This window comes from Pseudonaja textilis, chromosome 1 (genome assembly GCF_049901715.1).
Source record: "Pseudonaja textilis isolate UNSWEBS1 chromosome 1, rPseTex1.2, whole genome shotgun sequence".
Classification (NCBI taxonomy): domain Eukaryota; kingdom Metazoa; phylum Chordata; class Lepidosauria; order Squamata; family Elapidae; genus Pseudonaja; species Pseudonaja textilis.
The window spans coordinates 304,597,192-304,615,830 of NC_141990.1; the positions used below are offsets into that span (position 1 = coordinate 304,597,192).

The 18,639-nt window shown below is 37.8% G+C and overlaps 1 protein-coding gene across 1 annotated transcript in view; it reads left to right on the plus strand.

The window, feature by feature from the left end:
- Nucleotides 1–18,639, plus strand: part of KCNH5 (potassium voltage-gated channel subfamily H member 5) — a 199,810-nt gene that overhangs the window by 80,685 nt on the left and 100,486 nt on the right. Inside the window, exon 7 of the mRNA XM_087932788.1 lies at nt 11,178–11,607. Coding sequence (XP_087788914.1) covers nt 11,178–11,607 — 430 coding nt within the window. The remainder of the gene's footprint in view (nt 1–11,177; nt 11,608–18,639) is intronic.

Genomic DNA, 18,639 nt, shown 5'->3' on the forward strand with positions numbered 1-18,639 from the left:
AAATTTGGTTTTTCAAAGCAAGAACAACAAGATTTTGCATCATAATTGGCTTTTAGAAGCATGTATGATAAATGCAGAATCCTATATCTTGAAAAGTACTGTATATGTAAGGGGCAGGAATCCTCAGAGATATATACTGCTAACATTAGCATAATAAGGGAAGGATTAAACAGCTCATAGCGGTTTTGGGACTAAGCTTTTTATAAGTAGCTCATCTTGAAATCAATCTCTTTCTCACTCTCTCTCTGGATTCATTCATTTATGTATTTACTTATACAATTCTCACCAACATATGCTTCATGATGTGGTTTACATTATGTTGATTTTCAGTGATTATCTATCAGAAATCTTGTTAAAGGTGAGAAGCCAAGGATTGCCTTCTCAACAATCACCCATCAGGAACAGAGTATGCATATGCCCAATTTTTCTGAAGTCAGCTAGTTGAAGATATCATCTATTTCAGGGGTAGACAACCAAGTGTATTCCAGATGTTTTTAACCAAAACTCAAGCAATCCCCTGCCATTAGCCCTATTGTAGGAAGTTGATAAAAGGTGACATGTTGAACATCTGGAATGCACAGTGTTGCCCACCCCTGTTCTATTTGAATAGCTCATTAATACATAAAATATTAGAAAGGAGTAAGCAAGGAGAGCGAGGGCTTGATGTTTTCCATTAAATATTCGCACCAGGGCAGTAGAGTGAGCAAGAAGAATACAAATTATCTGATCATAGAATTTAAGCCCTGAGTTTTTTAAAAATTATAATAATTTTTAAAATGTCACCTTAAACCTTAGCATAGATAAACCTTATACAAGTTTCTGTCTATTTGTCCATTTAATTGCTTCTTTGTTTCTGTTATTTTTAAATTTACAAATAAAAGACCATCCTAATCTTAGATTCTCCTTACAACATGTGTCTCCTTACAACATACGCACATTTCCTGATGTACTCATTAGATGTACCTCATTAGACAGGATACTTCCTGGTGGACTCTAGTGGCTAAACCTTAATTTCATATATTCTGACAAGAGGCTTCAAAATGAGCATAATGCCATTCAGAGCCTCCACAAGAGCAAAATTCCACATTCCAGACTGCACAAATTCTTTGTCCCTGGATTGAATAAAGGTGAATATTTTGTAGCTTGATAGTATAATTACTGAACATTTTGATTACACTGATTTGATAATGATGTATGGAAAATGGCAATTTAAACCTGGCAAGAAAAGAACAAATGCCTCATTGCCTTCTGTTAAATGAAAGGTCTTTGTCTGTTGATTCCTTTGTTGCTTTCGTTGGTGTGTTTCTCTATTGATAGAGATAGGAATGATGCTGAATAGAACAGTGATCTATCTATCTACACATTGTCCCCGATATACAGCCACCTCTTTAAATTAAGGGTCCAAAATTACGGCTTAATACTGCAATAATATCCACATATGGACCTCGAAGCTCAAATCAATAACATTCAAACAAACTCCCCCTTCTGTACTGTCTCACCCATATTGGGCTACATATGACTTGCCGCAAAGACTAATCAGCTGTCACTGGCTGGACACAGGCTTGCCCTTTTATTTGCATAGACAGAAGATGTGTTACAGCTGTCAGAAACTATTCAGAAATTTTAAAAGGAAATCAATGAAAGGTTAATTACTCTAAACTTACACTTCACTAATGTTACGAGTATTTAAGAAAGAAGAACACTTATTAGATACTCTGGCTGAAAGAATATGAGGAAAAGGAAGAAATGAGTTTGGTGTAATTCTTTATGATAGTAGTGAGGTGTTGCTGTTGTTTTAATCCTAGGAGGCAGTACTCTAACACTATATACCAGTGGTGGCTAACCTTTTTTGGCTCCCAGAAGGCAATGCATGCTGGGGTATCCCATGGCCCCTGAGCATCTGTGCATGACCTCCTGCGTGCTGTGTATCTCTGCGCATGTGTGTGTCCCCATGCACCATGCATCTCTACACATGCATAAAGACCCCCCCCATGTACCATGCATCTCTGTGCATTTACACGAGATCCCACATGCACTATAAGCATCTCTGCGCATGCACACGCATCTCCTGCATACCCCTGCCCCCATGCATGTGCTCCAGATACCCGACAATCAGATGTTGGGCAGTGGAGCATGCATGCATGCACAGTGGGGCTCTTCCGCATGACCTCTCACGTGCCGTCAGAAGTGGCTCTGTGTGCCATTTCCGGCCCACATGCCATAGGTCCGTGATCATGGCTATATACTGTGACAGAGTAGGGGCAAGAAGAAACAACACAAAAAAGAAGAGAATGCATTTTATTTTTGTTGGGCTCTTAGTGTTGGTTGAGCTTGCTTTTTTCTTGCAGACATTTCGTTACCAGATGACAAGAAGAAAATCAAAAACCTCACAATTCAACCCTACATGGATTGCAATGGATTCTATTTTAGCAGGTTTTCTTTGTGCAATATAACGTTTTCAGAATCTGCACCATATATTTTCATATGTTTTCTCAATAACAGCAGGAGAAATACTCCGCTCAGGACAAAGTGCTTAGTTTCTGTGAATGCAAAATGATTGAACAGAGGGGGCAAACCTTCTAATATTTCAAAAACTGGCTTTTATCTACTATATGCCTAACCTCTGCACCAACTTTTAGAAAATGTGAATTTTACTCACTTGAGGCATCCGTATAATATAACTTTTTAAAAAATGAAGCAACACCCTTTAGAAAGAGGGAGAAGCAAACCAGAAACTTAATGACCCCCTCTGTACATCTCACCACCTATTTTGTCAAAAAGAAAACAAGCAGCTCTGAAAAAAAGCAGCCAAATGGATGATCATGGTGATAATCAGGCCAGAAACATATTAACAAGAGAGATCAGAGCAGCAAAAAGAAGCTACCCTGAAAAGTTAAGGGATCAGTTGTCAACAAACAAACCAGCAAACATGTGGAAAACTCTTAAAAACATCACTGGCTTCAGCAAACCTCCTTCCCAGGCAGAGGGAAATCAACAACTAGCAGATGACTTGAATGTGTTTTACTGCAGGTTTGAAAGGAAACTACAGCCACCTATCTCCACAACCTACATCTCAAACACATCAACAACAGCCAAGCCTCCTACAACTGGCCCCAACCCATTGGGTTCACAACCTCTGGTGATCACAAAAAAAAGAAGTGCAAGATCTATTACACAGACAAAGCCAGGAAAAGCACCAGGGCCAGACAAGATAACTCCTTCTTGCTTAAAAGTCTGTGCTGACCAATTGGCCCCCATCTTCACCCAAATCTTCAATAGATCACAAGAGATGTGCTATGTGTTCCTTTCTGCTTCAAACGCTCTGCCATCATCCCAGTGCCAAAGAAGCCTTCCATCAAGGAACTGAATGACTACAGACCAGTTGCTCTAACATCTGTAGTTATGAAAATCTTTGAAAGGTTTGTGCTGTTCACCTGAAAACCATCATGGTTCTGCTGTCAGATCCCATGCAGTTTGCATACCAAGCAAATAGATTGACATATGATGCTGTTAATATGGTTCTGCATTATATCCTACAACACCTTGAATTCTACGCAAGGATCCTCTTGTGGACTTCAGTTCAGCATTCAATACCATCATTCCAGACAAATTAAACCAACTAGCGGTACCTGAACACACTTGTAAGTGGATCGTAAGCTTCCTAACAGACAGGAAGCAGCAGGTGAAGCTAGGCAGAATAACATCTGATACTTGTATAATTATCACAGGGAGCCTCCAAGGCTGTGTGCTTTCTCTACTTCTCTTCTCCCTATATACCAATGACCGCATCTCAAACAGTCCTTCTGTTAACCTATTGAAGTTTGCAGATGATACAACAGCGATTGGTCTCATTTGAGACAATGATAAATCTGCATATAGATGGGAGGTTGAACAATTAGCCTCGTGGTGCAACCGGAACAATCTGGAACTGAACACACTCAAAACCATAGAAATGGTGGTAGAGAAACCCTCCCATACTACCACCTCTTATAATACTAGACAACACAGTATCAACAGTAGAGACCCTCTAATTTCTAGGTTCTATCATATCTCAGGACCTAAAATGGGCACCTAACATCAAAATGTTATCAAAAAAGCACAACAAAGAATGTTCTTTATGCACCAGTTCAGAAAGCTCAAACTGCCTAAGGCGCTACTGATTCGGTTCAACAGAGGAATTATTGAGTCTGCACCTTTATAACTATCTGGTTTGGTTCTGCAACCCAACAGGACAGACACAGACTTCAGAGGATAATTAGGACTGCAGAAAAAACAATTACTACCAACCTACCTTCCATTGAGGACCAGTATACTGCACGAGTCAAAAAGAGGGCTGTGAAAACATCCTGGACATAAATTGTTTCAACTCCTTCCCTCAAAACAACGCTACAGAGCATTGCACACCAGAACAACTAGACACAAGAACAACTTTTTCTCGAAAGCCAACCCTCTGCTAAACAAATAATTCCCTCAGCACTGTTTAACTATTACAAAGTCTGCACTACTATTACTGTTAATCTTCTCATCACTCCTTATCACCCATCCCCTCCCATTGTGACTGTATGACTGTAACTTTGTTGCTTGTATCCTTACGGTTCATATTAACTGTTTCCTAGTATGATTTGATTGCTTATTGTACCCTATGACTATCATTAAGTGTCGTACTTTATGATTCTTGACTCTTGACAAATGTATCTTTTCTTTTATGTACACTGAGTGCATTTACACAATTCCTTGTGTATCCAATCACACTTGGCCAATAAAGTATTTTTATTCTATAAGCATTTTTAAACCAAATATACTCCATTTTGTTACAATAGTGTCTCAAAGTTTTGGTGCAAAATAGTAAGGTAGACTAGGCTGATTCCACATGGTGCAAGTTTCTGAAACCTTGTCAATCCAGGTAGCCAGTAGAGTGAAAACAAAGATTTTTATTTTACAAGCTTGAACTTTGAATAATATGTATACGTGTAGTGACAGCTTGTTAGTAATTTGCAGTGTGTAGTATTGCTGGATGTAGGCATTAATGTGTTGATTTGCAAGAATGTTTCTAGATTAAAGATCCTACAGAGAATAGCATGTGTATCATTGGAGTACCCTTGGATTTTGCTTATTCTCATCATACGCATACTGATTATATGGAAGAAAGAATAAGTTGTCAATGGTGGCATGTTATGTTCCAAGGGATGGTGATTAATGAAGAACTAAGGACAGATTTGGAGAAAATTGGGTAACATAATGAATAAATGTGAATCAGGAGGGGAAAAAAAAATACTCCATTAGGTATGACATGAATGAATGGGTGGAATGAGAAAAGAGGGTACAGAAAAAATTGATCAGGCCATTTGGAGATCTAAGTGAGGTCTAAATGAGAACTGTGACTACTTTCTATGTATCTAAGGTTCTAATACAGTATGTACCAAAACCATGGCTTCTAAAACTATGTTTATTATAAGGTTACGGGAACAGAATCTTTTAAATCTGAAAAACCAACCTGCCTTGCTATTACTTCTACTTTTGAGATGCTATTTGCACTGTGGTATCCATTTATGAGCTCTTGTCAGATCAATGCCCTGGCTGAAGTTCTTCCTCCTGTCTCCAGATATTATTCTAACAACCCATTACAAGAATATAAAGATATTGGAACTTCCGGTTCTGGCTTTTTCAGCAACAGACCGAAATCGTGATTGTGTGCGGTTTTGATCTGTGCTCACCATTGGAGCACCCTGAGCCGCCCGGATTCAGAGCTGAAGCAACCCCGTAGAGGTGGTAAAGAAGGGGGAGCTGTCAGCTGGGTTGAGGAGAGCCGCATCTCTCCTCCTCGGCTGGCCATTACTCCCTTTCCCAAAGGCAGTTGCAGCAGTGGTCAGAAATGGCCACCTCAAAGAAGAACCCGACCAGACAAGATTGTGCAGGGGGAAGTTTAAAGAAGAAAGCTTGACTGAAAAAGCAGAGGAAGGAAAAAGGAAACAAGAGTGTTATGTCCTGAGGACTCAAGGAGTTCTCACTCAGGTCCACTCTCTTTACGTGGGCGTTATTCCCCCATTCCCATTGGTTGGTTCTCCCCAGCAGCCAGCTATAAAAGCAGGCTGCGGGGTCCAACCGGTTGCTGATTGCTGCGAGCCAGTTCCAGGCTTGGAGAGCACGGTCAGCCCTTTATTTGTAAAATAAAGTACTGTTGCACTCATGCTCTGGTTCAGCCTCTCATTGCTCAAACTTAACACTGGCGACGAGGATGGGATGGCTACCAGAAGCACCTTGCAACCGCTGAGTCACTAGCCACCGATCCGCAGCCCAGAGAGAGCGATCGGCTGGCGATAAGGGAAACGCTGATCTGCAGCCAGAGAGAGCGGTCAGCCAACAAAACGAGCAATCAAAGAGAGCAAACGCTGATCCACAGCCAGAGAAAGCGGTCTGATTCAAAAAGTTAGAAGCGTCTGTAACCGCTTGTTAGCCCCGCTACAGGGAAAGTGAAGCGCTGCGAGCCGCAGCCGCTCTGTATTTGGCGCGAAATTCAAACGGGTGTCATTTGAATTTCGAGCCAGTAGGAGACACAGCACAGCGCTGTAGGAAGTTCTCACTCAGGTCCACTCACTTGTGTGGGCGTTATTCCCCCATTCCCATTGGTCAGTTCTCCCCAGCAGCCAGCTATAAAAGCAGGCTGCGGGGTCCAACTGGCTGCTGATTGCTGCGAGCCAGTTCCAGGCTTGGCAAGCACGGTCAGCCCTTTATTTGTAAATAAAGTACTGTTGCACTCATGCTCTGGTTCAGCCTCTCATTGCTCAAACTTAACAAAGAGGGTGGAATCTGGAAAATGGAGGAGACCACCTGGAACTTTAAAAAATTAATAGTGGAATTTTAACAAGGTTTGCAAAAGATACATTGTAGTTGAAACTTCGTTACAAGACAATAAAGCCCCTGGAAAGAGAAAGTGAGAAAAGAAGCAAGAAACAGTTTTGGATTATTGGATGGTTCCTGGAATTTTGGATGGTGGATCCTAATGAAACAAAATAAAATCAATTGGAGGTTGTTTACAGTTTTTTAAAATGGCATCACTCCTTAAAGAGTTAAAAATGAGACTTAAAGAACAAAAAGAAGAAGCAAAAGAGGGAAGAGGATCTTTTGGCTTCATATTTCAATTTTTAGAAATGGAGATTTTGAACTATGAAACGCTGGCAGAACAAGAAGGGCGGGATAAAGAAGAAGCCATCTTTAATGACCAAGCAACTTTAAGCGGGGTAAAAAAGGGAAAGAGGGGAAAGGGAGTTAAAAACTTAAGCATTGAAGCAACAAACAAAATAAGAGTAATTTGAAAAGCAATTATAGTATCAGGAAGAAGCAGAAGGGAGGATCACAGAAGGAACAATCAGATAGAAAAGGGAATAAAAAGGAGAGGGAGAAGAAGAGAGGGAAGAGGGAAGGGAAAAGAAGCTACAAAGGACAGAAACAAGATATAGAGGTACAGGAAAAGTGTACAAGAATTAAAGGTATAAACCTATTTAAAAGACACAGAGACAATGGTTAAAATTTAACTTGAGAGGATTCTGCAAGGGTGTGTGGAAAGGGAACTTCATGAGGACAGTGGTGATACCCAAACAGGAAAAGCCCAAAGGGAACATCAGGCCAGTCATAAAACAAACTTGCATAGGAAAAGAGATTTAATAAAAGGTATTGAAAGAAGCCCCCTAGACAAAAGCCAAGTAATTAAGAAAGCTAGGGAAACAAGAAAAAGAAATCCCTTGCAAACAAAAGGTCATGCCAAATCAGCAAAACAAACAGACAAAAGACACGAGCAGACAGGAGATTGCCACCAAACAAATATAAGAAAACATTAGGATGAAACTGATAATCCAATCAAACCACCCCACAGAGTTTACCCTCTGGCGGAAATGAAGACAACCCCCTGACAGGATTTAAAACATTAAGAAATACAAACACAAGCACTCACACACAAAAGGAGAAAAGGTATAAAAATCAGGAGTTTATTATACAAAGTTGGCTAGCCCCAGGAACGCAGACTTCTTGCTATCTCTTGCCTTCCTGGAAAATAAACCCGCTTCCAAGCAGTTGTCTGTGTCCCAGCAGGAAAACCGAATCCTCAGAAGAAAGGCCTTTTCCAGCCTTTCAACAGGTGCATGGGATAGCATTGTTATATTAGAAACAGAAAAGGGTTAGAAAATATGTTTAGATGATTAAAGTGATAAGAAAAATTTGTATTGATGTGTAATGGAATATTTGTTTATAAAGAGAATAAGGCTCTCAATGATTTAAAAAGAAAGTTAAAAAAAACTGAAAAGAAACATGGAAGATTTTTATCAGTTGACAAGATGAATTTGAATAAGAATAATAATTTTATTGACTACTGTTAATAACTATTGTTTTGTTTTTTATTTCAAGACAGTAATAAGTAAAATATGAAATATAGATGATTAAAGTGAAGACAACTGATATTACTAGGTAAAAGAAATATAAATATAAAAGATTGTTATTAATATTATGGCAGAGCTGTATTTGAATAGAATAATTATTCCATTTACTATCGTTATACATATATACACAGATATATACCAAAGATCCAGATATATATACATATATACTTTTTTCTTTTAAGAATTTAGTGTGTATTTTTAAGGGAATGTACCAAGCAAAATTCAATTGAAAATAGGTATGTGTTATAAAATAGAGGTTAAAAAATGAATGTTATAACTGTAAAGGTGTAACTTAAATTTTTAAACCAGATTTGAAAAAAGATACAAAGGTGTTACACTCCAGTCTAGTAATTACAGAGGAAAATGTGTTTTATGAGAAGAGATAATATGAAATTGTAAATAGGACAGACGAAAGTATAAAAACATTGATTAGAAAGATTTTAAAAATTAGAAAAAGATATGTAATTGAATTAAGAAAGGAATGGGATAATTTAAAATAAGGCTATAGGAAGTAAAGAAAGGAAAAATTGCAAAAATAGTTATAAGATATGGATTAGAATGTATAAGATAAATATGTATTGGGTTTATGTCTGTATGGAGGAGTGATAACCTGGGGTCACGCTGTTGTCAAAGAAAGATATTTTATTTGTATTTGTATGTTTTGTGAAAACTTAAATAAAACTTTTATATATATAAAAAAAGAATATAAAGATGTTAAAGGAATCATAAATGTGGGATTGATCATATTTTCCAAAAGCCCAGGAATTGGAAAAATATGGAATGGAAAAAAGCCAAAATAAAATAAATTAATGAGAAAGTAGAATGATTGCAGGAAGAGAAAGTGTAAATTATCCAAGGAAGGATAAATTTCCCAAAAGATTGAAGAGGAATGGAAAATAGAGACGAAGGTATAGAATTTACTTTGAATAGAATGAATGTGTTGCCAAAAGCCACAGAAAACTATGGAGTTATACCAATGAAAATATGAAAAGGTTTCTTTGGTGGAGTAATGAATAATAAGAGAGTATGGATTAGGGAAAAAAGTATATTGGAAAATGGTTGCTGCAAAAAAAAAATGAATGGTTTAAATTAAAATGCAGAGATATTTTTATAGAAAACAAAAAAAATTGGGAGGGTGAAAAGATATAAACTAAGAAAGAGCTCCAGCATTATAACTGGTATAAAAATAAAAATCATGAAATCCTTTGGGATAAAACTGAAAAAGAGAATGCTGAAAGGAATATTTTGGAGATCTTTATGGGAATGCAATAGTATGTCAAAGAATGGAATTAATCCTATGCTATCAATGTTAGCATTCATAAAAGAACCAATGAAAAGAAATATTTCCTTCTTATTTTAGGTTGTTTAAACTTTTCTTTTTCTTACTTTTCTAGCATATACATTAAATAATCGTTTACACTTTGCTGTAAAATATATATCACTGTATAGTATTTATATAGTCTACATGTGTATTCATTATTAATTGATGTATTATTAATCTTTCGCATTCTTCAGGAAAGTCAATTGCAATGCTTTTAAAACTCAATAAATAAAACTGTATTGAAGCTGCCTACTCAGACAATTGTTAAAAAGAAAATGAAAGAAAACAATAACAGAAAAGAGAATCAATAATATGACATTGTTGAAAAATGATATTACTTCATGTGCATATAATTGGAGAAACATTAAAATATAGATATAACTTGCAGCTGCAGTGACTGTGAAATGTCTGTAATATACATGCAAAGACTACATCTGTGGGTGATGTTTATTCCCTTCTACAAGTGAAAGGAGGCAAGAGTGAATGCAAAGAACTATGGGGTGATTAGTCTGTGAATGTTAGATTATATTCTATGATGTGGCACAGAGTCTGCATGATTGGTGTATTTTAGACTTAGCTGTGTTTGACAGCAAATGTGGAGAGCGTAACTGCAAGATATACATAAATAAAGGAAGTAATATGGGAAATAGGTGAAATATAAAAAGCAAGAGTTGAGAGTACTTGGATAAAAATGACAGAAGCTTCAAAATGAGAGAGATGCAAAGTGGTTAATGGACACAGTGGATCATTTGAAAAGTAAACAATTTTGGAAACATGAAGATGAATTTATAAATTAGAATTACCTATATTTCCCCATTCTTTTTATATTTCTTTAATTTCCTTGTTTACTATTTCAATACTTTTCTAACTTTTGGATAATGCTGCTTATCCTGAAAAGAAATAGCTTGATGGGATATGTATGTAGAGATGATTGGTAGATATGATTGGTACTGTATATATGTATATGTATATGTATGTGTGTGTGTGTGTGTGTGTGTGTGTGTATCTTTGGTTATTCAGGTTTTCTCCCACGTAAAATTGGAAATATCTAGGCGACGTTTCGATGAAGTCTCATTCATCATCTTCAGGCTTGTGTCTTCGGCTTTGTGCTTCTTGTGTCTTTGGCTTTGTGCTTCTCAGAGTAAGCACAAAGCCAAAGACACAAGAAGCACAAAGCCAAGACACAAGCCTGAAGATGATGAATGAGACTTCATCAAACGTCGCCAGATACTCCAATTTTACGTGGAGAAAACCCGAATAACCAAAGATCCACATACAAATACTCACGAAAACCTCAGAAAATATATATATATATATATATATATATATATATATATATATATATATATATATATATATATATATGTTTCCAAATCAAAAGGAATTTTACCATTTTACAAAAAATAAAGATCTTTGTTCCTTTCTAGGGTATCAGCAGCCTCTTCAGTTCCTTAAAAGTGGTGCGACTCCTGAGATTGGGTCGTGTGGCCAGGAAGTTGGACCATTATCTGGAATATGGCGCTGCAGTGTTGGTGCTCCTGGTTTGTGTCTTTGGATTAGTAGCCCACTGGCTTGCGTGCATCTGGTATAGCATTGGGGACTATGAAGTTATCGACGAGATCACGAATACCCTCAAGAATGACAGCTGGCTCTGCCAATTGGCAGAGAGTATTGGAACACCGTATCGGTACAACGCTACTGGATCAGGGCAGTGGGAAGGCGGACCCAGTAAAGATTCACTTTATATAACTTCTCTCTACTTTACCATGACAAGCCTTACGACAATAGGATTTGGAAACATAGCTCCAACCACTGATGGAGAGAAGATTTTCTCTGTGGCCATGATGATGGTTGGATGTAAGTAAATGGTTTTTGCATTTGTTTGAGGTTGTATTTATATCTGCTGGCCCAGGGATTGATGTTTTCATATTATCACAACAAAGTCACAAAAATGAATATATCATCATATCGATATAAAATCAAAGGAAGAGTAGCATGCATGGGGTTACTGGATGTCAGGCAAAAGGAGGACAAGTCTTACTTTTTATCCTCATGTCCTTCATTTGGCAGGCCCAACCTTAACATCAAATATTATCCAGTTTTTTTCAGTGTCTTGCAGTTTGTTTTTCTTTTTGTTTTGGAGAGGGGAGGACTGTTTTTACAACAATAGTCATTCAAACTTGTGTGTATTATAACCTTGTAAATTGTCCGCTTCTTCCTTTTCTTTTCTTTTGTCTATCAGATGACACAATAGCTTGGATTTATATTATTTAATGTATTTCTTGATTCTAACAATTGACTTCAAGCTCCTTCAAATCCATGACTGCTATAATTTGTAGATCACATAACTGCTCATGTTGTTTCTATAGTGAAATTTTAAAAGTGTGTTGTCAATTCTATATTATTGCTAGCATATATCCACCAGCATATATCCAGGAATGCTGGCTGGCAGTCAAATGCCACAATCCCAACTCCTTAATCTCTATCCACACTGACACTAAACAGCACCAACTAGATTGGAGTAACCCAAACATCATTGGCCACGCTACCACCTACCATGCCCATGAGTTGATTGAAGTCTGGCATTCCACAAGCAATTCCATGAACAGACACATTGACCTACATCCAGCCTATGAACCCCTCAAAATCCAACCATTCAACACAGCCAACCAGAAATAGCACCAACCTTCAATCAACCCATGCAACCCCCCCGCAACCAGCATTTCACTTCCCAATGACCCTCACCTGATGTAACCTCCCCTTGTAAGACCCATCACAAGACTCCCACTGATGACTCCCACATGACCCATCACAAGTCCCTCACTTGACACACCCTCACCTGACACATCACAAGACCTACTGACAAAGCCCTTATAAACAGAAGAACAGTGACACCACCTAAATCTCTGCTGAAGATGTTACCTTGCCTGGTAATGAAACATTCAGAAACCAACCCACAAGCTTGGAGAATGAACCTTCATGCTCACTAGCATATATTCTTCAAAATAAAGATTTGTTGGAAAAATTTTGCTTACAGTATATTTACTTACAGTATACAGTACTGCAATTGAAAAACCAGTATTTCTGATGCTGGAAAACATAATTTTATATGCATGTAGGCCTAAGTACATTTTTGCAATAATAAATTGTATTTTTGTCTTCAAATGGGCAAAGTCACAAAAAGGAATTTATCATATTTGTATAATGATACAGTATATTCTTTTCGAGTAGTTGGGAATCTCTACAAGGTAATTTGTGCATCCAGAAAATGCTTGGAGGGGAGTGAGTTACATACAAATGGGTGTTGTACAGTCGGAAGCAAAATATTTGGGGTTAAATCTCTTGGTAACAGAAGCTGGTTTATATCTGAGCAGGGCAGAATGTGGTCCATTAACACAAATTCCAAAGCAATCTAGCCTAGCTGAAGGAACTGAAGCCCATGGAGATCCACTTCTGTATGGAATCCTGATGGTTCACTTGAGTATGATCTAGAGATAAAGGACCTAGAAGAACTGAAATAATGAAGGGACGCTGAGATGTTCTGCACAGTCACTAAATGAACTGTTGCAAGTCAAAGACTACCTTGCAATGCGAAATGTTCTGTAATTTTCTGCATCTCTAACTCCTGGCCCATTGCAGATAAAACACAGCAATGGGGAAAGTCTGTAGAGTTACCCAGGTTGTCCCAAAAGTGCTTTTTCAGGAGGCAACTGGAAGTCTGGTTGCTCCTGAAAAAGCACCTTTGGGACAGCAATGGGGATCAAGTTTGTCCAACTGGGAAAACCCTGGCAGTGGATTTTCTTTTAACAGAATAACAGAATTGGAAGGGATGTTGGAGGTTCTCTATTCCAACCACCTGCTCATGCAAGAAACTCTATACCATTTCAGACAAACGGTTGTCCATTTTCTGGCAGCACCAAGAATTTCAAAGTGTTTTAGTTCTCTTCTGCTTCTCAGGAAACAAATTTTGTCCACTCAGCCAGTTTGTCCTGTGTGCTATTACCGACTTCCTGTTTCAGTTCTCTTACCCTCTGAAGCAATTGAGATATTTGCCCTGGATTAAGTTAAATATCAGGTATGGAAGCATAGGGTCCACTCCCAAAAATATTGTCTTCATACAAGTACCGTTAGGTTATGAGTCTGCCCCCACCCCCATACAAAACCTTAGCCCATTTAGGCTCAGCTCTTTTGAAGTTCACTATTTATTGGCAGGTTCACTGCTGGAAAAACCTCCTTGTCTTCTATTTCCTCCTCTTCCCTTTCTTCTGGTGATGTTGCTATACAAAATATTTTTTGTAACTATTGTCCTGTTTGCAGCCCTTCCTTTGCATTTTGCTTTTCTCAGTTGAGATCTCAGCTGCGTGGGGAATTAAATTCCATGCTGCAGAGTGGGCATGTATTTGGGCCACTGAAGCTCTTCTGAAAACACAGTGATGAATAAGCCAGCTAAAGACATCTGTTGCCATATAATAAATTGTGCCAAATGCTGATGTAAACATGCCATGTTCGACGCTTGTAAACAAAACTGCGCTGAGAAAAACCTGGTCCCACAATAATTGATTAAGCAGCATTTCTACAATGGAGCAAAACATGTATTCTCTTTTCTCTTATCTCTTCTGTCCTAGCCGTTGGAAGGAATTAAAAGGATGGCTAGGTCAGATGAAAGGAAGAATTAGCCCTCCTTTGTTTCGTTTTGTTTGTTTGGCCATGTTTGGTCGTGGGGAAGGTTGCTATCTGAAAAAGTTACATGTGAAGTGGAAAGAGGTTTGACCATATTGACGGGGTTATAGAAGTTGTAAGCTGACTCATTTAGACAGTAACAGATGAAGGCTGTTTCTTTATGCCACTGTAGTTATAATTACCAATTTATGAAACCTTATTAATGTACACCATATGCTATGGAATTTCATAAAACAAAATCACCCCAGAGTTTTCCCTCGGGTTTTTAGATAAGAATGATGGCATGGATTCAGTGGATCTCTTCTGTGAACAGAAGGCTTTTTCATTTACAGGAGGGACCATATTCTAGCCAAAATTCCTACTGGAGGAAAAAGTGCGGAACTCTCCTGTGTGACCTCTTACATAATTCCAGATGGTCCCCATTCTCTATAAATAACATTCAGGGAACTTGCAGAAGGAGGAAAAAACTTCCCAGTCTGCACCAAAAACATCTTAGGAATGGATTTGTATTAATGGGAATCCTGAACTAAACCCATTGCTAAAACATGATGGTTTCCAAGCTTTGGAAAATATTCTGAACTAGCTCGATACCTGTGCTTCACTATGAAACTATGTGGTTGGGCTTAGTTTTTTGGGAGGAAAATAAGGGGAAAAATTCTGCCTCTGCCTACCAGCATTTATCGGCATTCATCTGGCTAGCGTCCTGTCAGTGTGTGAGAGATTTGAGGGCTGTCTGGAAACTGAAACGGTATTTGCTGTGTGAGCAAGAAGGAGACAGCAAGGGGCCTGGGCATGGCTTAGCTCAACTGTTCTGTACTAAAGTTGCTACTGTGAAACTAACATTGACACTCCTCTCCTTTGCTTGTGTTTTGCAATTGGGACAGATTTCTTTCCAGGTGGGGAGGTGGAGTAGAACTCCTTAGCATCCAGAGCATGTTAATAATAATATACGAAATACTAATGCTCCGATGGTCATTTTGAAAAATCCTTTCTTAGTGAGCATATAGAAGCCAAGAGGAACATATGTGCCAAATTTCAGGTTTGTAGGCTTTACAGTTCTGGAGATTTTGTGATGATGCGTGAGTGGTATTTCGCTTTTATACATATAGATAGGAATGTTCCAGTGTTTTAAATGTTATTATCCCAAAAGCACTTTTTCCCCCACCCAAGAGGCAACTGGACTTTCTGGTTTTTCTTTGAAGACCTTTCCCTTCTCATCCAAGAAGCTTCTTCAGCACTGACTGGATGGTGGGGAATGGAAGGATCCGAGTTGAAGAAGCTTCTTGGATAAGAAGTGAAAAATCTTCAAAGAAAAACCAGAAAGTCCAATTGCCTCTTGAAAAAAAGGAAGAAAAAGCACCTTTGGGATAACCATGACCTGCATGACAGAGAATCTCCATAGATATTTCAGTTTTATTATTTAAAAAAATGACAATTTATTAACATGAATGAATGTGAACTTTAATATTGTGCTCAGTCCCCTTGATGTCAGCTTCTTGGAAGAGGCAATTTGCGAAGTTTTAGAATAAATGGAATATAGAAGAAACATTCTTCTTAATGAATGCAGGTCAAGCTGCTGTTGAAGAGCTATTGAAACTAAATTGGCAGCATCAGCTTAGATGCCCTAAGCTAGCCTTCTCCAACTTGGTATCTTTACTGGCTGGGAATTCAGGGAGTTTCAGCCCCAGATCCAGAGAGTATCTGTGCATGTTTTGTTGTTTAAATAAAGCAAGGAAGCATAGCTTTAAAGGGTATTTTCAACTTCCCTATTACAAGCTGCTCCTTTATCAGGATTTTTGTATTTTTACAGCATTTGCAGCATTGCAGCAATTTCTTAACACAACCGGGGAACAAAAAATAGTAAAGATACTCCAGGATATAAGCTTGCATTTTAAATAAAGTCTTCTCCAAATATGAATATTTGAACCCCAGAAAGTTTTCTTCCATCCCAATTCATTACTAGGCTCTTCAAAGTGTACCAAAATTTGTTCTCTTTTATTTTTTCCCTCTGTATAGCTTTCTTTTGATTATGGTATATAAATGTCTACTTAGGGTTTTACAGTTTGGGTGACTTTCTGGACATTTAAATTTGCTTTCAAAACACACACACACACACACACACACACACACACACACACACACACACAGTCTTTCCCTCTCTGACATCACCAACATTAGAAGCTTTTGAAATTGGGGGAATAAAGCATTCATTATGGCTTCTTCCTCAAACATACACACTTTGTAGTGTCTTTCCTTGTCATGATCATTGTGAAAGTGTATATAAGATTCCTCATTTTTATCTCAGAGCAACCTTAGGAGATGCAGTTATTTGAAGCAAAGATTGTTTGCTTGTTTTTTTGTTATTTTACTTATATACCATTTGGTCACTAATGAGAGCTTCTGCACCAGAAACAAATTCCTTGTATCACTCAGCCAAATAAACTTATTCTGTTCTGTTCTGTTCTGTTCTGCCCTACCTTATCCTATCCTATCCTATCCTATCCTATCCTATCCTATCCTATCCTATCCTATCCTATCCTTATCCTTATCCTTATCCTTATCCTTATCCTTATCCTAATATCTTGAATGTTCACAACTTTTTGCCCAGTTTGCTTGGAAAATTCCAAGGCATGCCTATTGATTGGCAACATTTCAAAATGGCATTATAAATCAGATTGCTCTAAAAAATTGGGACAGCTATGGCATATATTGCTCCTAAAAGATTGAAGAATGCACACACTTTATATATAATTTCCAGTCTAGTAATTTCTTTTTTTAAAAAAAAAAGTTCCACGTTACTATGCAGGTGGCTGAGTGCCTTCTGTGATACAAAGAATGTCAAAAGCATTATAGGCTGATGGTGTGAGAAGCTTGATTAGCTGCTGAGAAGAAACAGCACAAGCAATTAGTGCTACATTCAAAAACTGCATCATCACCTGAGGGAAGGTCTTTCTTGACCTGCTTTCAGTGTAACCAAGATTCTTGCTGTGAAGTTGCAGTGTCAGAAATGGCTCGTTTTCCTATGGTAAGAGCACTTTTGTAATTGGCTGGGAGCAAAAGAGGCTGAAATTAATCTTGTTCTAGTTTATTTATTAGTATATTGCCAAATATTTTCAGACTCCTGGCAGCTTACAACAATAACCTTACAATTAATACATGCATGGTAAGATAGAAAGTAAATAAAGATAGAAAACATATAAATAAAAATTACACTAGAATGACCAATGTTGAAGTAGTCCTTGAAAGCCTTCCAAAAGTCTTTGGCTTTCACCAGCTTGCCAAAGGCCTTTGTGGAGGGAGCCATGCTGGTGTTTTCTGGCCTTAGTCCGTTTTCAACTCGCAGACTTGATACACCATCTTCTGCTGTTCCATGGAAGATTGTCTCAGTCGCTTCTAATGGTGATGGCCATATGCTATTCATGCTATTTTGAGGCAATAAGTGTCAGTGCAATGATGGCCTCCAGCAATTGTAAGTAGAAATCTTACTGAAATCACAAATCTTGCAAGATAGTGATAATCTCCCCAAGGTTCTTGTGACAGCTCTTGTGAGCACTGTACACTGAAATCTCAAGAGATTGGGCAAGGTTATTTGGAGCATTTTTTAAAAAAATATTTCAAATATTGGACTTGGTGGATGCCTTTTAGCAATACCATATTGGTGATTTTATATTACCTTGAATTCCAGTCATCAGGCACAGGATTTATATTCAATTTTTTTCTGTTGAAACACAAATAAGAATTTTGCATGTGGGCGTTGGATGGGATAAGAATTGCCCAGAATCTGAGGTAAAAGCTTTCCAATCTATACATCAGCACCCTTGCAGAAGCCATTTGAGTTCTAGACACCACTCTTCACTCTGGGGAACTTTCAACATCTGTCTTCCACTTTTTCTATTTTTGAGTCCCTATAGCTCTTTTAGAGAAATAAGTCCCAGATAAATCTTATTTCTTTCTTTGTATATCAAATTTCTACCCTGCCCATCTCAGCTAAGTAACTCTGGGTGATATATAACAAAACCATGTGGTAGTATAAAAAGCATGGTTTAAAACAAAGATTAAAACAGAATTAAAAATTAAGATTAAAATGATGTTTAAAAAGTTAGAATGTTACAAAGTTTTAAAAGGTGTTTAAAATGTTTAAAAATATGAACACATTCTGGACTTCAATATTATCTAATCAGAATGGCTAGAAGCAATGAGAGACATTGT